The sequence below is a fragment of the Talpa europaea genome, assembly GCF_964194135.1.
Source record: "Talpa europaea genome assembly, chromosome: 2".
Lineage (NCBI taxonomy): Eukaryota > Metazoa > Chordata > Mammalia > Eulipotyphla > Talpidae > Talpa > Talpa europaea.
The window spans coordinates 89650147-89666729 of record NC_140068.1 but is presented as its reverse complement, the minus strand read 5'-3'; the positions used below and the strand labels follow the sequence as shown (position 1 = coordinate 89666729).

Here is a 16583-nt window from a genome sequence, read left to right as displayed (position 1 = left end):
TGTATACTTTGGCCAGCCCCCCCATTTGATAAGTTTAGTTTATTTACGCTTATTTATTTGTGTCCTTCTTTATTGCCTGCCTCCCCTCATGAGAATATAAGCTCAAGGGAACAGGGCCTGTGCCAGTTTTGCTCAGGTCTGCGTACACGGAGCTTGGTACACAGTAGGTGCTTAAATATTTGTTGAACCAATGGATGGATGAAGGGTCATTAGTAGTAAAATATGCTTCTGCCCAGCCATTCATGGAGGAAGATGACTGACTTTGTTCTTGGCCAAAGTTCTCCTGGCTAAACTGTCAACATAAATAAGTGAATTTTTTAGAAATGAAGATTCTTAGGCCCATTCCAGACCTACTGAATCAGAAACTCTGGGCCTAGGGCACAGCAATGTTTTAATAAGCTCTCTAAGGTGATTGTCATGCCCTCAAGTTTGAGTTCCCCGGCTTAAGGTTTGGGTCCATTTAGTTTCCCTGCCCCATGATGATATTATATTTATATTTATATTTTTTAATTTCACTCTGCTTCCTTATCTTTCTTGGAAGTTGATAGGGGTATACATTATAAATGGACAGCTACGTCTAGTCCAGTCCCCCACCCCCCACCCCCGCCCCGCCCCGCCCCGCCCTGCCCTCCTTATACAGAGGAGAAAGGCAAGGCGGGGAGGGGTTAACTTGTCCCAGGTCACCCAGTAAGTTGGTGAAAGGTCTGGAGCTGCGCGCCAGGTTTCCCAAGAGCCGCATGGCTGTCTTCTTACTTCCACACGAACCACCACCATTGCTTTTGGGTATGGCTGACAACCCGCAGTCTTGGTGCTCTCTTAAGGCCATGGGGGGGTGGCGGGGGTGGCGGGGGTGGGGGGTCCCCTCTTCGTTGTGCGCATGCACCGTGCGCCCCGCGCTCCAGGACTGCAGGACCCGCGGGCCGCTTGCCTTGAGAACGCTGGGGGCTGCTCCGCCCCTTCCCTCCCTTTCTCCCTCGCGGGTAAACTCCGGGCATCCATCAGTCTGTTAATTGCACTAATTAGAGATCGTGGAGGTGTTAATTGGAAAACCCTGGTATTGTGCCTGTTTGGGGAAGAAAACGTCAATAAAAATTAATTGATGAGTTGGCAGGGCGAGCGGCGCGGGTTCGCGGCGAGGCGCAGAGTGTCGTGGCAAATGTTACGGCTCAGATTAAGTGATTGTTAATTAAAAAGCTACGGTAATTAATACTCCCTACACCATATGGGTTCGTGAAAAGGCACAAAAGGTTTCTCAGCGTGTGGGGCTCCCAGTCTCTTCCCTCCCCACAAGCACCCCAGCCTACGGGGTCCTCCCTTTAGCAGGGAGGTGAATTCTTCACTCTCCGAAGGGGGCAGAGCAGACTCAGAGTTCTTAGGCATCCGTCATGGCTCCCCGGCCAGGGTTCTTCTAAGGGCCAGGAGCCTCGAGGGATGTGGGAGCCTCAAGTGGCCCATAGACGCCCCCAGAGTGGAAGAGGCAGCTGTGGCTTTGATCCAGTGCCCACTCGCCCTTCCTTCCTTCAGATGGTGGTCTCTGCCTGGAGCTAGAGGACCTGCTCAAAGGTGCCCTGGCTTCCCAAGGGGAACCCTTAGAAATGCGAGCCTTGGTCCTGCCTAAGGGCAGGACTGGGGCTCTAGACAGAAATCCTAGATGGTCTAAAATATCTGTCTTCAGGGGTGTTCTCCCTGGCTCCCCACTGTTAGCAGGCAGATCCAGGGGTACCCCAGGACCCCTAAACTTGCACTCTCTAAAGGGATTCTGCCATCAAGCTGCACAAAGACAAAGCATACTCTTAGTGTGCATGGAGAGGGAGGAAGAGAAAGGATAGAGTTTCCCAATGAAACACCCAAAGTTACCCATTCCCTCTTGGGTAAATGCCCAGCCAGACAAACAGGGGTGGCTCAAAGTGGGGCCACTGAGGCCTGAAAGGTTGCCAAGAGTCTAACGCACCTTCGGGCAGGAGAGGGGTGAGGGGGGGAACATAAGAAAAGGGGCAAAGGGGCCAGGCAAGTCTGGGATGAAAGGCGCAAGATCAAAGTACAAATCAAGGTAACTGCTGCCATGTCAGCCTCCCCACGGGTCTCTCACTGACCTCTCTTCCACGTGTCTCTGCATGCCCTGACTCTCTGTCTCCTTCCATGTCCCCCAAGTCCCTGGTACAAGTCCAAAGCTGAGAAGCAAGGGTGCCCTCTTACACGCTCCTTCACATGTCTCTCAGCTCCTAGCTGGTGCCCCTCCTGTGGCCCCCCACGTGTTCTAGATCTTCACCTGGCCACTCAGCTCTGCCCCTTGGATGGCGCAGAGAACCTGGACTTCCCCTTTTATGGAGATTCCTCTGTGATACCAACACATGGTAGGAGATGGCCTGGGCCAGCAGGGGTAGATGATGAGAACCTTAATTTTACCAAATTCTAGAAAGACCTTCTCATTTCGCCTTCCTTCCTTGTGTGGAGGAAGAAAGCAGTCCAGTGATGTGGGCAAGGGGCAGTGATTTGCTCAGGATCACACAGCTGGTCTCAGAGCTGCTCCCCCTCTCTTCCACAGGCGTGTCTCTGCTCTTTGCTAAGGAAGTGGGTGCCTGGGGAGTGTGTGGAATAGACCTAAGGGTGGGAATGAAGGGAGGAGAGGATTCTTGCAGGGTGCACCCCCAGTACTAGAGCAGGCAGCAGGTCTACACTGGGAGAGTCCTTTGGGAAAGGGACCACAGCTGTGACTCAAATGGACTCTCAGCAGATCCCATCAGCCACTGTGGCTACATGTCCACGCACTAGACTTGGGAATTTTATCCCTGGACCTTCCAAGTCACAAGAGACTTTCAAGACAACTGCTCCTTGTAGAGATGGAGAAAATGAAGTCCAGAAATGGAGGAAGGTGAAGGATTCACAACTGGTTTGTGACTGAGCCCAGGCCATCTGCCCTCTGCCCTAGGCAGGAGTGCCAGTTCCAATGAACACCCCACACCTCACCCCTTGTAGATACAGGACCTTTATATGGAGGCCTGCCTCCAGCACCCCACCCCATCCTGGCCAGTCCCTATCCAGCTAGCCCCAGGTACCCAAAGCCTGCTTCCCCACAGTGCAGGGAGCTCCCCAGTGCCCTTGAAACACCTAGCAGTGAGGCGGGAAGCTGCTGGTGTGCTTATCCTTGAAGGGCAGGTGTCCCAGGGCAGAGGAGAGGGTACAGAGATCTCCTGGGAGCACTGCCATGCAGGTTTGGGTGGGTGTTGGTGAGTGGATGGAAGCATGGAAAGAGGTGAAAGTCCCGGGAAGGGGCAGAGCATGCCACATGGGAATTAATGTCATTCATGCACCCTGCGGAAATGAAAATGCATATAATCTCAAGCATGCAAATGAGAGGCTTGCTTCACCCTGTTTAATATGAATGATCAGTCCTTGAATAGCTATTACACACCACATTGCGGCAATTATGTTGTTCTGTACCCCCCCTCAATAAAGACAGAAAAGGACACCTCTGTTTGCATCTTCCTTCCTTTTTTCTTCCTTTTCCCAAACTTGTCTGATCTGCAACTTTATGGGTTTGTGTGTATGTGTGTGTGAGACAGAGAGAAGAGGGAGCTCTCCCTTACCCTGAGGAAGTAACTGCTGAATTCCCTTTCCTTTCTCTGGTGCACACACAACCCCCCCTGAGGCTCTGGTCTTTGTCCCCTGGGGCCCAGGAGTTCTCAGATCTCAGAGAAGCTAGACTTGGAATCAAGGCAGCTGCTCTCCACCCCCAGCAGGGCCAGGGTTGGGGAGAGGGAGAGGAGAGTGGGCCCCTGATATCTTCCCCTCCCCCTCAAATAGCAGTGGCAAGACCTCAGTGGAAGAAGCAGAGGGATCTGGGTGGGTGGTTGGGGTGGGCGGGCGGTGCGGTACCCTGTGCTCTGGTGGGTGGAGGATGGTGCCCACCCCATCCATCATTTGGCAGCCACTGGCCCTCGGGCTGACACGGCCATTAAGGCCCAAGACTGAGTGCTCAATCTCTTCCAAACCGTCGCCCCCAGCTTCACCCTTACCCCTGGCCTAACTCCTCTCCCAGAACCCAGGAGTGAGAGAGCCAGCTGGGGGAGTTAAGGGGAGCCCTTGGGAACATACAGAAAAATACACAAGCGTGGACACTCTAGCAGTCAGGGTCCCCACACAGAGGCCACACAGAGCCACTGGGTCAGAGACAAAGAGTGAGAGGGGCCACATGTGGCTCCCCAGGACCCCAGCCCTCTATCCGCGCACTCCTTCCTTCTCTACTAATAGTAGGGACAAAACCAGCAGTGATCTAGTAGAGTAAGCCAGAAAGAGTGTTTCCAGAGAGAGAGAATTTGGGAACGGGAAAGAGATGTTCTTGGGAGCTGCTGCTATGGGGAAGGAACTAGGGAGATCTTCCAGTTTCCAGGAGTTTCTCTAATATGCTACCTATGAGGCCCTTATCTGCCACTGGGACGAGGTGACCATGGGGTTGCGGGCCTGCCTCGGCCAAAAGGGGACTGAGACAGAAGAAGGAACACTCAGCTTTGGCCCAGTGACCTCTGTGTTATGTGGGCTGAGACTGGCCTCTCTACACCTCAGGGCTTCACCCTCACCTGTAGGCCAGGCGGAGGAGGTGCTGACTATCGCTCTGCCTGGTGGGTGGTTTGTATGTGCTGTTTATTTACTCCTCACAGGACTATTAGGAGACTGGGGTTAATTCTACAGACAAGGAAACTGAGGCTCAGGGAGTTGACTGTGTGTCAAGTGTCAGTGGTGAACACGGTCCTTGTCCTGTTTGAAATTCATGTTCCTCTCAGGAGGCTGTGGCTTAAGAGGATAGTTTGGGGTCACCCCTGACTTTGAGAACCACAACTGCTCAGTTCCCCCATCTGCATCACAGTCTGTGTCCACCCCCCTGAGATACTGCCACGACTCTGGGAGGATCAGAGACTCTGGGAGGATCAGACCGCTTTCTTCTTACCATCCTGCACCATCCAAGATGTTTTCTCTCTCTCTCTCTCTCTCTCTCTCTCTCTCTCTCTCTCTCTCTCTCCCTCCCTCCTTCCCTCTCTCTCTCTCTCTCTCTCTCTCTCTCTCTCTGCCATGGGGGTGGGGAGGACATGAGGGGCACAGGATTTCTGGCCTTGACTCTGCTTTGGGTTTGGGTTAAAGCCCCTAATTCTGAATCCTCAGTTTTCCCTTCTGTAAAGTGAGCGTAACAGTAACCATCTCACAGTTTTTAAAACTGAAGTAACACTGATTTATAACGTCACAAGGTATACGTGTTACGTGATGACTGCCCCGGAAGTCCAGCTCAGTCCTCCATCGTATAATGGAACCCTTTTAACTGATTCTCTCATCTACCCGCTTCCTTTCTGGTAACCACTGTTCTTAAAGTCTGAGAGTTTATATTTTGTTTTATTCCTTTAAAAAAAATTTTAATTGAAGTGACATTGCATTACAACATGAGTGTGGGGGGGTGTCATTATAAATCAATGCACATACCATGTGGAGGTCCAGTTCTGCATTCACACAGTTAACCCCTTATATTTGCCTCACTGCCCTCTTAACCCCTTCCCTTCTGGTACTGATGGAGGATAAGGATAGAAAAACTAGAAAGGAGGTGCCACAGGATCAGAAACCTGGCTCACAATGCCAAGAGCTGGAGGTGGGGTAGAAGGGATTAACACAGCCATTAACCCAGCCATAGGAACTGAGATCCTTCTGTGCAAAGGCCTAGATCACAAAGCACAAGACCCCTGCAGGTATCAGACTGCAGTAGGTGGTGACAGGAGTGCAGACCTGAAAGTGAAGATATGCAGATTGAGGGCCATTGTAGAAATCTGGCCCCTTTCAAATTCTACATAGTTTGTTCAAAATCAAGAACAAGCCACTCCTAGAAGGAGTGAGTCCCTCCCAGAGAGGAAGACTGTGTCCTTGCAATCTCGGCACTGGCAGGGGGCAACAGCCCTTCTGCCCACCTGTGCCAATGCAGGTGCTCCTTTTTGCCACTCTCTCTCCCTCCACAGGGCAGCGGCCTTCTTTCCTGCCTGTGACCTGTACCAAGCAGGGACTTCTCACTGACCTCCCTCAGCGGAGGCAGCTCTCCTCAAGGCCGCCCACCTGCAACCATGCAGGCCTTCTCAGCAAGCCTGTCCCTTTGGGGCAGCCCTTCCTGCCCCCTTTTTAATAAACCTGTCCTTTTGGATATAACTAACGTCTCTGTGTTGTGGAGAAACTCACTGGTGCTGGTGAAAGGGGAGCTCTGGCGAAACCTTATCCAGAATGAACCCAGCAACTCCAAAAACATCAGTACCACTAATTCCCACATACGAGTAAAACTGTGGTGTTTGTCTTTCTCAGTCTGACTTCGTATCACTTAACATAATGTCCTCGAGGTCTGTCCATGTTGTCTCGAGTGCCAGGACTTCATGTTATTTTATTGTAGCTGGGTAGTAGTCCATTGTGTCTATACCACATGTCCTTTATCCACTCACCCCACATCGGCTTTGGGCATTTACATTTTTCTCTCTCAAAGCTCTTGTGAGATGAAATCACAGTGCCTGAAAAGACAGTAAACATCAACTGTCTACTTTTGGCCAGGGACTGGGCTGAGGGTTTTAAGGGGAAGGTCAGAGTAGGGGGGCGTGTAGCTGCCTGCATGCACAGGGCCTTGCCCAGCTGAGTGTCTTGCTCCCAGCATGTGCTGGGCAAATGGCAGCCATTTTTGCTGTGGAAAAAAAGCATTGATTGGAGCCTTTCCGTGTCCTGAGGAGGGAGACCCTTTAAGAAGGCCCTGCCTTGGGGGACACCAGAGTCAACATGAAGTTCATTACAGGTGTTTAGGGGAGTACTAGTGAGGTCCCAATAAATAGCTTACCTGTTTTCAAGTCCTTTCAATATCCCTCCTCTCCTCTTCCCAAAGCCCTGGCCTAGAAGAGGCCAGAACCAGAACAGGCTTCGGATGCAGAGGGCAGGCTGAAGGCATCTGCTCCTCCCCTGGAGGAAGTGTGGGAGGGGGGCAATTGTGTGGCCTTGGCTTCAGTTTGCAACAGCCCCTTACCCCCTGGCCTAGGAAAGGGTTACATTAGGAAAGAGGTCCCTGAAACTGCGTAAAAGAAGTTGAGGAAAAGGTGCCCGGGACGGAGGGTGGGGGGGGTGCCTTGAGGGGCATCAGTTGCTGCCCTTCCTGCCCTCCCAGCCTCGTGCCTCAGCCCCTCCCCTGTGTTTCTCCTCCCCTTCAAGGTCCCGCTAGAGCGACATGATGGTGGAATCTGCCTCGGAGACAATCAGGTCGGCTCCATCTGGTCAGAACGGAGTGGGCAGCCTCTCGGGGCAGGCTGATGGCGGCGGTGGGGCTGGAGCTACCGGCACAGCTGGAGGCAGTGCTGGCAGAGACGCGGCTGCAGGCGCAGACAGCAACGGTGAGATGAGCCCTGCGGAGCTGCTGCACTTCCAGCAGCAACAGGTAGGAACTGGCGCCCCTCCCCGGCCAGCGGGTCTCTTCCCACTCCATCCGGATGTGCTGGTCCCACTGTGCATCCTCACTTGAACATTCTTGAATGTCCAGCCTATAGGGATTTCATCTGTGCCCTCCCAATCTAGTGGCCACCCTAAAACTGGGGGAGAGCCCTGCTTTCAAGAAGGAGAACTAGAACTGAGTGGGTGAAGGAGAGCTGAGATCTTGGAGTTTAGGACAGTCCCAGAAATGCCCTGGGCAGCAGGCTTGAAGGTGTGTGTCTTGGGTGGGTGGTTGCTTGTATTCTCTTGTACACCAGCCAGGTTAACAGGATTGGGAGAGGGAGGCCTGCTTGCACACAGGAGTAGCTTTACTTTGTATTGTAAACCTTTTCCCACCTCTCTCTGGGCCCCCGACCCAAGCTGCGAATAGATGAAACTTTCAGGTACTAGTGGCCAACGCAGTTGGGAAAAGGAAGCCCTTTGTTTTTAGGGCTCAGACTGGGAATCCCTGTCTATATTCCCTCTCCTTCTCCCTCCTCATCTCCACCATTCTCCTCCAGAACTGCAGAGTTTGGGAGTTCAGGAAAGACCAGCCTCTCTGTAAGGATTGAGAAGCCCGAGGGCGGGGAGCCTGATTGGGTGATGACAGGGGCCCAGGTCTTGGCCCCACCCAGAGAAAAGGGAGAATCTGTGCTTGACAAGTTCAAAAAACCGGCCCATCCAGCCCTGGCCTTCGGATTCTTCTCTTATTTGACTCTGTTTCTCACATCACTGACAGTGGCTGGGTTCTGCTGAGGAGAGGGAAAAAGTAGGGTCCTGCACAGTCCTCCCTATCCCTGTCTCATGCTCACAGAGGCATTTCCCACATTGCCCTCATAGCTCTGGTCTCCCAACTTCACTCTGGGCTCCTCCCTCCATAGCCCCAAAGGGGACGTTTCCCACCACAGTCCTTGGAGCTAGAAGTCAGACTAGAAGCAGGACTGTCAGAAGCCCGGCACTCTGCACTGCATTGGTCAGCCTTCATTAACAGGAATTGAACCTAATTCCAGGAGTCCCTAGAGGCTGGTTAAGTCTCAGCCAGCTGCTTGCCAATGGTGTGACCTTGGCCAAGTCATGGGCCTCACTGAGCTTTGGCCTTCTTGGTGCTAAAAGTACAGGGTTGTGGGGCCTCCCTGGTGGTGCAGGGTTGAAAACACAGCGCTATCAAGCTATCAGCAGCCACTGCAGCATGAGTCCGATCTCTAGCCAGGGAGCTAACCCACATGGCGCAGCAGACCTCTCCTTTCTCTTCCGCTGCTCCCCTTAGCAGTGTATTTCAGTAGAAATGCCTGTTTTGATCCCACCTCTGTCTCTGGTGAATCCTTTTACCCCTCCCCCCCCCCCGCACTTCTGGCCTGTACCCCAGTTCTTATATGCATAAATACATAAAAATTTTAAAAAATAAATGAAAGTACAGGGTTGTTAGGATCGGGTGCAATTTGGGTCTGGAATCTCTGTATATACTGACTGGTTGATGTAGACATGAACAGAACTTCCAACTTTAAAATTCACCTTCTCTTGCAAATGGTGGAGACTGAAACAGGAAGGGCTTGAGTCCTGTCCTCAGGGAGATGATCTTTGGGAATTTGCTGGCATCTCCCAAGCTTTTCTAAGCATTGCTGTCTCTGGAGAAGAGACCTTCGGAGTCTATACAGACTGTCTACCGAGGACAGAAGGTCAAAAGGCAAAAATCCTACCTTTTCTCAAAATAATAACAAAACACACCCCACCAGAAATCTCCAAGGCCACCCATTTTGTATGGCCTACGCTTCCCCAGCCACACCTCTGTGTAGACAGAGCTATGAAAAATTTTGAAATGGGTGTAGGGGTTGCATGGAGGGAAATAAAAAGAGAAGAGTGATATAGATGTCTGGTTAACTGGGGAGATGTGTGGGGCAGAGAGAGACAGAACTGTCTGAGCTGATCAGGTTTCTCCGCCCTGCATGCACACAGCGTGTTTTACCGTCTATATTCCACATTCCAGTTATTCCTGTTTGTTTTGGGGAATATCCCAAAGTCCTGGAAAATCCTATATCTGTTTCACAAATAAACTGGGGTGGAGAGCTGGAGGCCTGCAGAGGACTGTTTTATCCATTTGGGCTCACTATGGGCGTAGTGCCCAGGGCCAAGGAAAATATTTGAGACTTAAGAAAGGTTTTGTTGGCGCCAAACTCTGAAAAGAACCCTGCAAAATTAAAATTACAAAATTGTCAATTAAAATGAAATAGTCTGTGGACCATCCTTCCACCCCCAATATACGAATGAAGCTGTGGGGTCACACTTCATGGTATCCCCATCAAGAAATGTTCCTGACCATTTGTAGGGTAGGGCAAGTATAGGCCAGAGAGCCTGGTCCAACGGGTTCCTCCTCCCTCTCAACCCCAACCAGGAAGTCCTTCGAGGACAAACAAATACCTTGCATCTGTTCGGTGCTTTGGTTTGTTCACATATGCTGTGTCATTTAATCTCCTCCCCATCCCTGGGAGGTAGACATTTCTATTTTGCAGGTGAGGGGCCAGCCAGAGAGACCAGTGACTTGTCCAGGTGACATGGAAAGGCTGCAGCTGGACCTCCAGTCTCCTAGTTCCTAGGTCAGGGCTCAACGCAGCCTCCTTTTGCCCTAATCACATTCACACAGTCCCCTATGGGAAATGGACAGAGCAAGGCCTAGGACATAGTAGGTGCTAAATAAACATCTGTTGGTGAGTGAATGAGAACACTCCATTCTCAACCTAAAGGGGCTCTTAAAACAGACAAAAGCTACACTGCCTGCTGGCCCTAAGCAGCCACTCTGGAGAAAGGAGATGGGGGCGGGTCTGCTGGCTGTGAACTCCTCCTCCTCCTCCTCATGCCTTCTTGGGTTACTCAGGCCCCTCTCCCTTTGTCTGTCTGTCTGTCTGCCTGTCCGCCCTGTCCCTCTGCTCTGGGTAAACAACCCTAGAAATGCAATCTTGGCCTTTGGGAGTAATGAGTTGACAGAGGGGAGCAAGAGATAAACAGGGCGAGTCAGAAGTCAGGCCGGTGACAGGACTTTCGGCTGAAACAAACAGTGCTGAAGAGGGCAGCCACGTCACTTTGGAACAAGAGCAGGCGCCCGTTTCCATGCAACAGCAGGCCCTGAGCTTGTTTAAACAGAGGTGGGGGTGGGGGTGACATGGCTGACTAGAGAGAGAGGGTCCTTGGCCAGCTGCCCCATTTCACCATTCAGCACCCCAGCTTCTGACTCCCTCCTCCCAACCCCCTCATTGTGAGGGAGGGAGGTACACCACCTCCACGCTGTCCTTGGGGCTTTCACTGGGGCTTTCTCTCTACCCTGAGGAAAGGCTCTGGAGAATAGTAGGCCTTGGAGCATGCTGCACTCAGCAGACATGCATTGAGCCTTATTTTGCACAGGGTATCCTGCTGGCCAGCTGGAGTTGTGGTCCCCAGCTGCTGGTAAAGAATACCCTGGGCCCAGTAGACATGCCAGCTGCCCCCCAGGCCCATCCTTCACCACGGCAAGGTCTACTTCCTTATTGCCCCCTCCCACTCATTTCCCCTCTGTGATGGCCATTTTCCCTCCGAAAGTTGCCTTGCATTTTATCCTAGCCTGAGTTCCCAGTGTGTGGGCTTCCCCCAGGGACTCCATGGATATCCCACGGGCTTTCAGTGCCGGGCAATGAGGGCTGGGAGAAGCGTGTGCCAGCTTTGGGAGGTAGAGGACATGGCAAGACCTTGGGGCCAGGCATGGGGGCAGGGCAGGCAGAACTGCTGGCGGCATTAAGAGGCATCCAGGGCCTCTGGAGCGCGCATTCCCATTGTCCTTTGGTTTCAGGGGTGACAGGTCAGTGAGGGTCACAGGAGGGTTGCCTAGCGGCTGGGAACTCCCACTGCAGTTGCCATGGCAATGGGGCCAAATCCCACCCTGTTCACATCCTGTGAGGAGATTCAAAAGGGTGGGGGGGGGGGCTCTGCACATTAATGGATTTTTACCTCACCCCCCTCCAAAGAAATGGGGGGGGGGGAGTCCGGGAGTCTGGTGGAGGGGGAGAAGAAGAATGGAAGAGATTTCTGTTTTCCTCCCCCATCTGGCTCTCCTCTGCCCAAGCTACTTGGTGATGGGGGGCGGTGGCGGGGGGGGGGGGAGTGGAAAGGGGAGGTTTCAGAGGTAAAATGGTCCATGCACCCCTTTCACATGCTGTCAACAGTTGTCTGTTATCTCTGGTCCCACACCTTCTGGATTCTTCTGTCGAAGAGCCCCTTTCTAGGAGGTGCTGGGGGCCTAGAGAGAGAGTTGGGTCTTCCTACTTCCATCAGTGAAGTCCCTGACTTCAGCCACTGCAGGGTAGTATTTAGAAAGTGCTCCTCCCTCCTCTGGGAGCCAATTGGGTGGGTGAGCCCTGGGGCAGGGGAGCAAGGTGACCCAGGTGGGGTTGAGGGATCAGGTTGTGTTGGGAGAGGACCTTAACCCCCCATTTTTGTACCTCTCCTGGGCCACTAAGCCAAAGACTGTTTGCCTCCTAGTCCAACAAAAAAGAAAGTTCCCCTGGAGGGGGAGCTGTGCCAAGGGAGAGCGGGCAGAAGGTAGAGGAGAGGGCCAGCGGCATGAAAGGGACCCCAGACTTGTTTTCTTGGTACTTGGAAGGAGCTAACCGTTTACTGACTTCTCTGGCAAGGAATTCTGAGGCCAGCCCTTTTCCTTCCCCCTCACAACCCATTTTATGCCCACTTTCTTGTCCTTACTGATTAGGATTTGGGGGGACAAGAGGAGAGGAGGGAGGCAAGGGTGTTTTTCTTCTGCGGATAAAGGATTTAGCACAAAGGATTGACGTAAGAAGGTGGCATCCGAGGGCCACCCCATCAGGGCAGAACTCAGCCTGGAACCTCAGTGGCTGAGCTACTTTTTCTCCTTCATTGTGAGAAATCCCAGTGGGAGTCCTTCGAAGGGAATTTCATGCCCACCAATTGCATCCCACACTCAAGATCACCTGCAGAAGTGGCTAGTGGCGGGGGGGCAGGAAGCTCTGACCCTGACCCTGGAGTAGACCTACTTCCACTTCTGATGTCTACAGGCCCAGTAGAGAGCAGGGAAGCACCCCTGGGGGACCTACAGTGGACCCCCACCACCACTTGCAATCCTACCCTGCTCTATTTTAGCTCCCTCCTAGCCATCCTGCTTCCAGGTTCTCTGAACCCCTAGGCATTACCTCTCCCAGCCCCCTCCATGGAGCTGATTTGGGCCTAGAGAGGCCAGAGGGGCTAGGGCTACACCCTAATATTAGCGAGGTGCTGCTACTGGGGGCACAGGGAACAGAGAAAACGAAGAAGCAGCAGCTCTTCCTTTTCAGCTCTGCCAGGTCATTTGTTAACTCCTCTTCCGTGGGCGAGAGGTGGGTTCCTTGTGGAACGGAGGCATTTTTTGACACTTGGTGGGGAACAGGTCCCAAACAGAGCCGTGCACCCTCTATGTGAGTCTCCCACCCACGTGGGCCTGTCTGTATCTGTGCATTGCTGGTTTTCATTTTAATGGTTCTAATTTGAGAATGCGCCGATGTCATTTTTACGAGGTTGGTGTAAAAAAAATTTACAGCCTTTTCCAAAAAGCTTTTTTTTTTTTTTTCCCGAGGAAAAAAGGTGTAGAATCACTTCGGGGTTTTTATGGTCTGCTCTCACCCACCCTCCTTACCCCCCTTCTCTGTGTAATTTCATTTTTATGTCTCTTTGCTGGAGGACAAAGCCTGGCTGGTGGAGAACCTGATGTCCCTGGGTCAGTACCCTCAGTGGTTGGAGCCGCTGACCTCACCCTTCTCTCTTCACCCCTTCCCTCCAATCTCTGCTCGGAGCCAGGAGTATATGGAGAAAATTTGCCTGTTGAATTCAAATCAATAAGTACTTCCTGGGTACCTATGTTTACTAACTGTGAGTTAGGTATCTATTCTCAGAGATTATGCCACTGCTGCAGATCGCTCAAAGATTTGTCTTCAAGGGTAGAATAAAGTAAAAAAATTCATTGTTCCTTGGTTAGCTGGCTTCCCATACCCTGGGACTTCTCTCAAGCCTCACACTGGCCTTTTCTTTTTTTTCTTTTCTTTTTAAAGATTTATTTATTTATTTATACAAGCACTGGGAACAGTCAGAAGCGCGGGAGGGTGAGAGAATTCACCAGAGCAGGGAACAGAACAGGCAGACTGACGAAATACACTGCTGAGGGGAGCAGCGGGAGTGGCAGGAGAGGTCTGCCGCGCCATGTGGGACCCTCACCGGCAGCCGGGGATCGAACCGGCGCTGCAGAGGCTGCGGGCAGTTTCGCAGCCCAGCGCTCAACCGCCTGCTCTTCCAGGGAGGCCCTCACACTGGCCTTTTCTGTTGGATCTTGTCCTCTCATCCTAAATGTCTCCCCAGGAGGTCTCCCTTGGCCATACAGCCTAAGTAGCCAGTGGCCTCCCACCCATGGTCTCTGCAGAGCCCCCCATCCTCTCAGAGCTGGCCCCTCTCTGTGTCACAGAGCTGTCTCTCCCATTACTGGGGGGCCCTCTTAAAGCAGATCCACAGGTCCCCCATATCTAGTGCAAGTGTCCTTCGGGGCTTCTGAAATACTTCACAGATTACTGAGACGTGAGCAGTCATGCCTTGTATGATCCTGGGGTACAGGTGATGGGACTTTTTTGGGGGTGCTTTTCAGGTTGGGATGGGCCAGCATCCCTCACTTACCTTCCTTACCCTGAATCTAGCCAATACCCAATTAAAATCAGTCAGCAAGACAATTTAGACCCAGTTTTGTCAGAATTAGCTAGATGCTGACAAAATTTGGTGGTTGCTTGTTTTGGCTGTCCCTCACTACATCCAAATTAAACCCTAATGTACTCAGGGTCCTCCCTCCTGCCTGGGCAGCTCCTGGCTCCTGGTCCCTCTGCAGAGCCCCACATTGGCCGAAGGGGGTCCACTTCTGATTCTGCCACTTGTATGATTGGAGGCAAGCATCTCTACAACCTCCATTTCTCCATTGATGAAGCAAATCAATCTTTGCTGGAGATCTAGAGTAAGAAATACATCTGACTTGGAACCCCGGCACAGTTTCATGAAAAGATGCTGACACTTACCCAGGAATGCCTATGTTTTTTAGGTGTGTTTATTTATGGCTATTTTTTGACCCAGTAAGTTGATATTATGATCCACCATTAGGTCATTATAAGAATTTGAAAATTAGAAACACTAACACTGCTGCTCACCAGGTCTGTGCTCTGGGGGACTCCACTGCTCCATCCTCTCAAGTTCAGCCCTTCAAGCTTGTCTCCCTGATCACCCCATCATACACCCTCCCAGACACACAAGTAAGACTGGGACCTGGAGAAAGGACCTGCGCCTGGCCTCTGCGCAGAGGTGCCTTCCCCCTGAATTGTCAAGACAGGCATGAGGGGTGGGGATGAGAGACCCTACCATCATAAGATGTGTTTTGTTTTTTTTTTTTCCTTTTGCCCAGCAGCTCCCTATTGCCCTCAGAACTCTGGCTTCATTCCCTCCATCCCAGCTGCCCTCCCTGGATGCCATCCGTTATAAGCCATTTGTTCCTAATTGTGGAGATCCCGCTAATGACTTTTGAATGGGCAATGGGGGGAGGAGAGCTCAGCTTCATTAGCAAGACTCAGTTCTTAGTCTTGAGGGGGAGTGGGGAGGAGTGGGCTGGAAGAGTTTGGCTAGTACTGGCTGGTACTGGACAGATGACCAGGAGCTGTCTGGGAATGTGAAAGATTAATAATAGTAACAATAGCTAATGTCCATTAGGACCCCCTGGGTGCCAGTCACTGCTGGGTACTCCATGTGCACTGTCCATGTACCCTTCACAGTAGCTCTGCCAGCTAAGTACAGGCTCCTGTTTTGCAGAGGGAAAAAGGCTCCAAGAGGTAAAGTGACCCACCTAAGGTCATTTGGTATGTGGAGGGCAAACTTAGGGCTCTTACAGGGACCCTAAACCTTATCCCCCAAATCCCTGAGCTGGGCATTTGGTTTTCGGTCCAAGGGGTAGGAGGAGGAGGAAAACGAGGTTTATGAGGCCAAGTGGCTCCCAGTTTCTGTTCTTCCCTGAGTTCCTTCTCTGTCTGTCCCTCCCCCCAGTTTTCTGTGATGACTTTTCCCTGGTAAGGGAAAAATACCTAAATACCTTTTCCCACCCAAGGCTACATTTGGGTACCTCCGGGAAAGGAAACCGAGCCCCTCATTCTCCTAATGATGCTTTTCTTGGTCTTTTTTCCCCCTCTCAACCAGCTTCATCTCCCTTTGCACTCAGATGGCTGAAAGCACACAGGCCCTGGGGGGAGGTGGATTCACTTGGTTTACTTGCCCATGCGTGAGGTCTTCACAGCCCCTCAGTGGGGTGCAGGGAGACTGGGCAGACCCAGGTGTCTGGACTCCACCCCCAGCTGTGGACCTTGAGCCTCAGTTTTCTTGTCTGTAAGACGGAGACTGTGACACCTGCCCTGCCTAGCCCAAGATTATAAAGCTTCAATTAGACGTGTGTAGATGTGTTTTGAAAACTGCAAGGCACTGTACATATGTTAACTCCCCAGCTCCCTCAGCCTGTGCCTGCCTCCCACACTCGGCCTAGATAACATGAATTTCACCACATATCTGCTCTATGCTAGTGGCCGGGGCGTGGCCCAATGATGGATACACCGCAATGATGTTTCAAGGAGGTTACCACCTGGTGGCCATCATCACTGAAAGAGGGGCTGGATCTGTCAGAGGTGAGGGCTGTCATTTTCCCATGCCTCTCGGTGGGCAGTCCAGTGACGCATCAGGACCTAGAGCCAGCAGGCAGTGTAGCCTTTGACACCTGGTGTGTCAGAGTGGTGGGACTCTGGAAAGTCTCAGATCTTTTGGGGCATCCTGGGTGAAAGGGCTTCCATCATGCCCTTACCCAGGTGAAAGTGGTGGTAGGGAGTGGAGGGCAGAGCAGTGACAGGTCCAGGGCATCTGGAAGGGGGAGCTTGGACCAGACCCCAGGGTCTGACCATTACTCCCACCCCTGGGCAACAAATAAATTACATGAACTGACTGTGTTGTCCACTGTGGCCTGCAATCTCCAGGCACAGGGTCAGTGCACAGCAGGTGGCCCAGAATGAGTGAAGGAAGGAAAGAATGAA

General features: G+C 52.1%; 1 protein-coding gene across 8 annotated transcripts in view; it reads left to right on the top strand.

Moving 5' to 3' along the window:
• Window positions 1–7225: 7225 nt before the first annotated feature.
• FOXP4 (forkhead box P4) overlaps window positions 7226–16583 on the top strand; it is a gene marked incomplete at both ends in the record, with an annotated part of 30809 nt that continues 21451 nt past the window's right edge. For all 8 annotated transcript variants that reach the window (XM_084228240.1, XM_084228239.1, XM_084228236.1 and 5 more), the window contains one exon: window positions 7226–7432. In XM_084228240.1, coding sequence (XP_084084366.1) covers window positions 7226–7432 — 207 coding nt within the window. The remainder of the gene's footprint in view (window positions 7433–16583) is intronic.